Source organism: Bactrocera latifrons, unplaced genomic scaffold (assembly GCF_001853355.1).
Source record: "Bactrocera latifrons isolate USDA-ARS-PBARC rearing strain unplaced genomic scaffold, ASM185335v1 scaffold_491, whole genome shotgun sequence".
Taxonomy (NCBI): Eukaryota; Metazoa; Arthropoda; class Insecta; order Diptera; family Tephritidae; genus Bactrocera; species Bactrocera latifrons.
In genome coordinates, this window is record NW_017537147.1 from 1 (window position 1) to 9,005 (window position 9,005).

Here is a 9,005-nt window from a genome sequence, read left to right on the forward strand (position 1 = left end):
GGCTTCGCTTCGGAATTATAAATACATTGACAATAAACTGACTTTTTTTTTAATTATGTACAGCATAAAAATAGACATATTGATTTTTTAATCTAACAAAAAAAAAAAAAAAAAAAAAAAAAATATGGCCACCCTGTTTTTTTTTCATTTAGCATTTTCCTTTTTTTATATACCCACATTGACAATAAATTGACTTTTCTTTAATTATGTACTGCATAAAAATAGACATATTGATTTTTTAATCTATTTATAATTTTTTGAATAAAAATATCAAAAGTATGGCCACCCTGTTTTTTTTTCATTTAGCATTTTCCTTTTTTTATATACCCACATACTTAAAATCTTATTTAAATACACTTAATCAAAACATTTTTATTAAAAGTAAATAAAAATATATGGCAACTCTGCGCATACTATTAAATATTTTGTGCGATCTTCATTAACGCTTTTCTTTATGTGTCAAATTCAACAATAAATCATAATAAGCTTTTTACATATGGCATATAAATTATTTGTCATCATACATACATACATATGTGGCAACCCTGATATATTTTGTCTTGAATGTGCTTTATTAATTTACTCAAGTATAACAATATGTTATGTTTTTCAATTAGAGTTAAGTTAGAAATTAAACAAACTATGTAGGTATGTAAATTATTTTCGCTCGTATTTCTCAAAAAGATGACAACCCTGATAAATTTTTTAAAATTTTAATAATAAATATCTTTTTATAAATTTCAATTAACAATATTATAAGTTTGTAAAATTATAAACAGATGTTAATTAGCAACTAAAAAATATGGCAACCATAAAGCATTGTTAACTTTTGATAAGATGTGGCAGCTCTGATCGTTTAATTTTATAATTTTTTTTTTTAATTTTGCCAAAAACGGTTGCATTTGTATTACTAATGAATTCAAAAAAATTCGAAATTATGCGGAACAAGTGGCAACCCTGCGCAATATATCTAATATTTAATGTTCTTTTAGTTACATGCCTAAAAATCAAAATTAGCAACTAATAATATCATGTTATCCTACGTAAACTTTTTGACACCGCATTTACAACAATATGGCAACACTGATAAAAAAAATTAATTTTGAATACCCTTGTATATACTTAATTAAAAACTACAGTTTACTATTTTTTAATTTGTAAACAATTTTTAATTACTCAAAACTTATGGCAACCCTATTTCATTGTCATCATATTTAAAAAGGAGTCACCACTCTGAGCGTTTAATTTATATTGCGATTTCTTAAATTCCTTTTATTCTGCTGTTGTGTTTTATTTTTGAAGTCATCAAAAATTACTCATAACATGTGGCAACTCTGACCGTTTAATTATGTGTTTTTGTAATTTTCCCAAATTCCGCTATAGTAACATATTTCTGAACTCAAAATAAGTTAGAACTAATCTAAAGCATGTGGCAACCCTTTAATAATATTTTGAATCCTCTTCTCAAATGTTGAACTCTATTCCACCACATATAAAATACTCCATCGTTATTCTTCAAAAGTTCCAACTTCGAACGATGGCATGGTGAATTAACGTACATTTTCACTAATATCAAATCTGGTATATACTTGTACATAAGTATGTATGTATATATGTATATGTGTTTAGATGTGCATATAAAATAATCATAAATCTGAGGTGGCGCATAGTCAACACAATCGCCGCATGCCAATATACGATAGCGCCTTCCACATTTCTGGCAGCTTTCCACACATTCAAATTGCTAACCAAAGCATTACAACAACAAAAACCACACTCGTGTGGAAAGAATATTAAAAAGAAATTGAAGATTACACACAAAATTTGGATGGCAACAAAGTGGTTTATTTGCAACTCGTTTACGTGGCCGCTTGTGCGGTGGGGCAGCGCCCCTCGAGGCAATTAATACAACAAACTGTAAATATGCGCGACCACACAAATAACAACAACACAAACACTAACAAACTACTGGCGGCGCAAAGTGCCGGGATTGATGGAGTCAGGGGTGGTGCTGCCACAACTCACCGAAGCCGCCGCCGCCGCCGCCGCCGATAAATGGCGCGTTTTGATGTGTGTAATTAAAAGTGTTGCAAGTCGCGGGCACAGCCACAGCCACACAGCGTTTGCCGCTGGCAAGGAAGCGTCAAAGTGAAAATCAAAGCATCTGTCAGTTGGCGCGCGCCGCGCTCTCCTCTCCCAGCGCACCCGACTCAATAGTTTGCACATGTGTCAATGCGCTTACGCGCGGGCAATTAAATATACATAAATATGAACTTAGGCGCAGCAGCTACACATGTTGCATGCGTGTGTTGCAGTAATGCGTGTGTGTGTGTGTGGATATGCGTTACGATCACTGCCACGATTTAACTCGACTTATTTCTGCCGCAACAGGCAAGTGAAAAGCAGATAAATCACACGAAATGCGCCACGCTCCCCCATGCGGGGTCGTTGCAGCGCTCCATTAAATTATAAAAATCCTAGCACATGCACACACACACACACTCACATACACAAATACATGTGCACGTTTGCCCTTCAAGGCAACAACAAGAGCTACGGGCCAATAATAGCGCAATTCCGCTTTGCTTTATTTCATTTTAATTGCAGGCGACAAAAGAAAACGATCGCACCATAACTCAAAATACCGTTAGTGGCACTAGTGGCTGTGTGCCCTCCATGCCTTTACTTTTCGGCTAAGTAGAATATTTCTTGTACCTACTATCGTCATTTTAGTTTCTATGTGGCTCGCTTCTTATTTATATATCTTTTTGTGCGTTATGTGGCATGCCACATGCCACGTAGTGATTTACATTTTCCAATGTGGCGCAATTAAATGCCGCCTGTCATCCACGGGAATTCCATCCAATTAGACGTGCGAAAATCGCTGATGAACTTCAATTGCCCCTAAAACGAACACACACACACTCACGCGAGGGGAAATATTCTGTGATGTTGGAATGAATTGCTGAGAGTGCTGGCTGCCGAAAGCTGCGACCGCAAAATTTAACCATAAATGAAGTGAAAGGAAGAAAAAACGCATCGAAGCAGCAATACCCTTCACAGGTAAATTTCGTATTTAAAAAATGATCTTTATTTTGATTTTCGTCAGTCAGTTTGAATAACATTTATATGCTTTAGTGGTCTGATGTGAAGTGATCATAATGATATCTTGACTCAAAACAGTTTCCACGGAGCGGTCAATTGATTTGTGAACTGCTTTGACATCGTTTTTTCGGCTTCGGCTCGCCTTTGCCACAATATTCGGCTGGTTGAGCGTCTGTTTACGTGTCGTTAGCATAGATCTCATACTCATCGCCAGTAATGATAAGCTTCATGACATCCCCTTAGTGGGAAAAAATTGAGTGATCTTGAGACCAATCGGGTTTTCACTTTTCTCGGGCCCAAACGATCTTTTAAAATGATCTTTACTGATCTTTCCTATATTCCAATGATCTTCTTTGTTGAATAATTTCGCTCATCGTAAAAATCGACGAATACACTTTTTGTACATCAGGAGGACTAAACACTAAACAGTTATAATTATTTTGATGTGAGATTTGACAAAGATGGCACTAAGTGTCATCTTTATATATAAAAAGTACGTGCCTCGTTGTTTGTCCGCGAAGGACTCCTAAACTACTGAACCGATTTTAGTAAAATTTAGCACACTGTGTCCAGTTCAAACCAACTTAGAAGATCGGATAACATAAACAATTCATAAATATAGAATATTCATAGATATAGAATAAATCTCTATTAAATAGACGCCCTATTAAGCGAACAACTCCATTAACTGGACTGAAAGGCTGGTAACCATGCATTGGGAAAGCAACCTTATATACTATACTTTTTCCAATGAAATTTATTTGTATTCAATACTAAATCTCAAGTACAATTCCTTGGATTCTTATATCGACAAAAACGTTTTCGCCTTTATTCCTAAATAAAATGTTTACTGTATTGAATAGTTAATTATAGGAATAATTGTATACAATCTACACAGCAACGCGTGGCCGCATCCACTAATATGTATGTATACATGAACGTACGTACTAAAAATAAATTTTCATTCAAACTCAAATGAAGCTACAATTAGCGTCATGATTTTAATTTTGTCATATTGAAAAGTTGTTGGTATTGATGCACAAAAAATTCGTCACGAAATTTCCTTTCACTTGCCTTCTTTGTCGTATGTTAAAGTAAATGAAGCTTTAGGACCAATTTCATCATGCTGTCTGCTTGTAAGCATGTGTGTATGTGGTCGTTACAGCTTACAAAGTTGCAAAGCTTAACAAGCATTAGTGTTGTTGGCTAATTGGCACATTTAATTTGGGAAAGTTTGGCAGATTCCGCTGCACCAGTTTAATACACTTCTGCACTATGCAACCCACAGAGGGGAGAGGAAGCCTAAAGGGCAACAGCGAAATGAATTATATTATCAGAAAATATTTTCTATCTCTAAATAACAATATTTAGTAATATAGTCAGTTTTTAATATACGAGAGATTATTAAAACATAATCCGTCTCGGCAAAAAAAAAAAAAAAATTCAGTATATCGATTTATTTCAAATAATACTTTTATATGTTCGCAAGTATGTAATATACTCCGAACAGATATGAATCATAAGCGAAGTCAGTCTAAACCCCACTTTATAATTTGATTGAAATAACTACGTCAAAGTTGGGTTTGCGATTTAAAACGTCATAGGAGAGATATAATTTTATATTCGATAAAACAAAAATTCGGTCAGGCTTACTAGAGCCCTGCAGAGAATATCTTTAGAAGCAGGAAGGCAATAGATGTAGAGGCAACCGAAAACCKSTGCATATAAACCGGGTTCCRAACCATAAAGGAATTSCGGGAGACGAAATAGCTGATGAGATTGTCAATAGTGCCATCCATTTGAACAGTACAGGAGTTATGTAAGTTACTAGAAACAAATACACAATAAAATTTCGAAAGGGCTGACAGACAAGTACATTCAGAATTGTCAAGATCATCTGCAAGAGCCCGCAGGAAAACTCGCATGCTTTTTACTCAGACGGTCTCGAAAGAACTGCCGGACGTTTGCAGGTCACTTGACAGGTCACWACCTACTGGCATCATATGCGAGTCTTAAATAGCGAGATTCTTACAGAAATGGGCATAAGAGTCGCTAGAACACATCCTTTGTTTCTGTTCAGCAGTATCTAGAACTCTTAAAAATCCAGGAGCTTCGCAGTTCAAATGACTGAATGAAGTGTTAAACTTAGATATCGCTTTTAAAGTTCACGAAAAGTATTGACATCYTGTATGACGAATACTTCAGCTCAAACTACTATATTTTACTACACCACAACCTCACATAACCTGCGAGATCCCTGAAAAAAAAAATCATGTTGAAAATATTAAGAAGTTAGCTTCTAATTATAAAATCATTTCAAGAAACAAAAACTTTCGATATATATATATAGGGCGAAAATGACGAGAATGAAGTCTTACGATGAAACTAAAAAAATCAGATGGCTATACGTAATCGAAACCGAATCGGATTTATATTCGACCGACAACTATAAATTCGGTATCCTTTCTAAAAAAAATTTTACCTAGAATAATTGCTGACGCTATAACAACTAAATCAGATGAGCAAGTGCAAATAAATTTACAAACCTGCATATATTACAGATGATTAATATTATATTAGATAGATTTTATGCGATAGTCCAGTCTTTATTCCTAAAAAGTGAAATTTTTTCTATCAAAACAAAAATTTCTTTTCTTTAGGCTTTATAATACATAAATTTGAGAGAAAAAAAGTGTGTATTAATCTTTCGATACAAAATCGCAGACACTCAATCAGTCTTCAGAGAAAGCTGCTTCACGAGGTCATCTGCTGGCGACAGTGATTTTAGGAGCTCGAGAATTTTTTAAGAACAAATACAACGCGAGATCTTAWGCTGYATATTATTACCARAATATCATGAAACGTATTATTACTGSTAAAGAGTCTTAGATCTACGCAAACGACCCCGAAAAATTCAATCAATYGGCCGAATATCGTGGCAACGGTGAGCCGAAGCCATTGTCAAGGTTATGTTGACAGTTTTCTGCGATTATCGAGCTGTGGTGCACCCCATATTCTTTTCGACCRGCCAAAYTATCAGCAAGRAATACTATATGAGTGTTATGTATCGTTTGCACGAAGCTATTCGTAAAAGGAGGTCGGAATTATGGACGGGTAACGCTTGGCTTTTGCACCACGATAATGCACYGTCRCACACTGCATTGATTCTTGGTAARTTTTTCGGCAATCTTTCAACCAATATCATACCGCAATCATCACCTGAATTAGCTCAGTGTGACTTCTGGTTATTCGGTAAACACAAACGACCGCTCCGGTGAAATCGTTTTGAGGCAATTAAAGACATGAATCGAGAATCGTTAGGCGCATAGAAGGCTATTCGGGAAATTGACTTAAAAAATTGTTTCGAGGATTGGAAAAAACGTTGGYACATGTGTATTGGGACCAAGGGGGATTACTTTAAGRGGAACGACATTKATTGYTTGGATTACATTTTTCAATTATGRACAGCATCTTACTACTTTTTGATCATAGTAGTACTTAAGCTCACATTAAACTGAAACTTCGCTTGGCAATACTCTAGCGCAGTAGGTGTACTATATGTACGGCCAGYATAAGTCAAACGAAAGTGCTTGCAATTATTATATATAACGGTCGATATCACTCAACTTGGAAAATAATAAAAAAATTGTGTTTTAATTTTTTCATATAGTTTTTTTATTGAACATATTTCATTTTTAACGCTTTTCATTTAATTCGTATGCATTATTTTTAAATATATATATTTGCTCTATTACATAATTAATTTTTAAATTTTTTGTTTACACAAGTAAATTTACATATTTGAAACTTTGCGTGTCCGCAATTAATACTTTAACGCTTGTGAAAATTTCAGCATTTTCGAAAACTTAAAAACTATAGTGAAAACAAGAGTATGTACATATATATAAGCTTATATTATAGACACATACATATACATATGTATGTATGTATACTTTTTACAATAGAGCTTTCTTTGCTGCTTAAATTATTCGCAACTTATGTRCATATGTATGTGTGTGTAGCATGCTAAAAGTTATACTAAAAATACCACTACAAAAACAGCAAAAAATAAAAAAAATAAATTTAATTTACTTAAAAGCTATGTAGCAGACAAAAACAAAATGTTGCTATAATACAATTGCAGGTAAAAGTGGGTGTGCYTGTGTGTGTGTGTGGTGTTTGGGGAACGTGGGGTTGCTTGATTTACAGTGTGTATGAATAAATCGCATAATTTTACAGCAAAATATTTAATTAATTAAATTTACTTAACTAATATTAATAAATATAATAATTTACAATTTCTTACAAGATTTGATGAGACAGCCAGTGCTGCCATTTGGTGAGCCGGGAGTGTGGCATAAACGGTGTTTGAGGCGCTTTTTGTCTAAACAAGTGTGTGAGCAGTAGGATTTTGAGTGTGAAGAAGAAACTATAACTAGTATTTACAAAAGTTTATTTTTTACTGTTTTCTATTGTTTTTTTTTTTTTAATTATTAACATATTTTAATTTTTTTCAAAGTTTTTGAATTTTTTAATATTATTATTTTATGCTTGCTCAATTAATGTTTGCCTTTTTCATATACATGCCTGTATATTTATATCACATAACAAACTCTTATTTTTATTATTAATTTGTTTAATTTTCATGCTTCATATTTTACACCTTTATGCTTTAGCAACTGTTAATTGCCCCTCCCTACCCTAATTATTGCACGCGTCGTCACATTTGAAATACCCGAAGCTCAGAGCATATGCGCATCTCAACTGTCAACTTCAACCTTCCAGTTCACTCCTCCTCTCTCTCTCTTTAGAGTGACGCTTACGGTATCTGCCCGTTCATGCGCATCTCAAGCTCCTCCTCTTCTTTCGTCAACGGCACKGTGGTGTGATTGTAGAGACCTTGTGCCATCAGCTGCAGCGCGAGTGGATTTTTCGAGCCKGAGGATTTCTTGATTTTAGCGCGCTTATTCTGGAACCAAATCTTGATTTGCGCCTCATTCAGACCCAATTCGGCGCTCAGCTGTTGACGACGCCGCTCTGTGAGGTAACGATTTTCATTGAATTCGCGCTGCAAAGAATAGAATAGCAAAATAGCGTACAATTAATGAACTGTGTGCGTAAAGAAAAGGTAATAAGTTTTTAGAAGAATTCTTATATAAATACTATATGTGGCATGTTTGTGAMAATGTTTTCCAAAATCTAAGTAGACAAAAGCATCAACAAGTCACAGGCAATGCGAATCAATTATTTGCGGTTAAATGCTGCGCAGTCTCAAAGGGCAGGCCAGCGGAAAGAATCTCGAAGTTGAAGAAAGAATTTTGAAGGCAAAATCTTCGAGACCCCTCTAGAAGTGAAAATAATATATTGACCATAGCTAATTGGCGGCGTAGAGCGCAGACAACAGGACAACGGAGGCAGTTAAGCAGTTGAGGCCGAGCAATGAGCTGCCAGCACACACACGTACCTACATGTAAGTATGTAATTGAATAGTTCAACATTAGATTTCCGATTGTTGGATGTGCGTGCGTGAGCATGTAGATTTGTTGTGGTTGCCGCATGCTCAGCACGTAATCTTCTTGAATGCCGTTTTTTTCCTGCACAGTGTGTCAGAGGCGTGTTTAATTGGCTTGACAGATAAGCCTAACTGCTTTTAGCTGCTTTGCGCTCAAAATATTTACACTCTACAACGTAAACTAGTTTTGAAAGAAATTGTATTTTTTGCWTTTTTCTTATTCGCCATGCGCAACGGGTGTCTAGTAAGCATGTTTCTGGRTTTAGTAAATATTTTGTAAATATTTTGTAAATAGGGAGACAGTCGATTTCGGAAGGATTTTATATTCGACAAGGAAGTGGCCAATTAGACATGCGTGGAGTTGTTGTAAAATTTTGAGAAATTTAGT

General features: G+C 34.9%; 1 protein-coding gene across 1 annotated transcript in view; it reads right to left on the reverse strand.

Moving 5' to 3' along the window:
• Positions 1-7,740: 7,740 nt before the first annotated feature.
• LOC108973616 (segmentation polarity homeobox protein engrailed) overlaps positions 7,741-9,005 on the reverse strand; it is a 9,653-nt gene continuing 8,388 nt past the window's right edge. Inside the window, exon 3 of the mRNA XM_018940990.1 lies at positions 7,741-8,173. Coding sequence (XP_018796535.1) covers positions 7,925-8,173 — 249 coding nt within the window. The 3' untranslated portion in view covers positions 7,741-7,924. The remainder of the gene's footprint in view (positions 8,174-9,005) is intronic.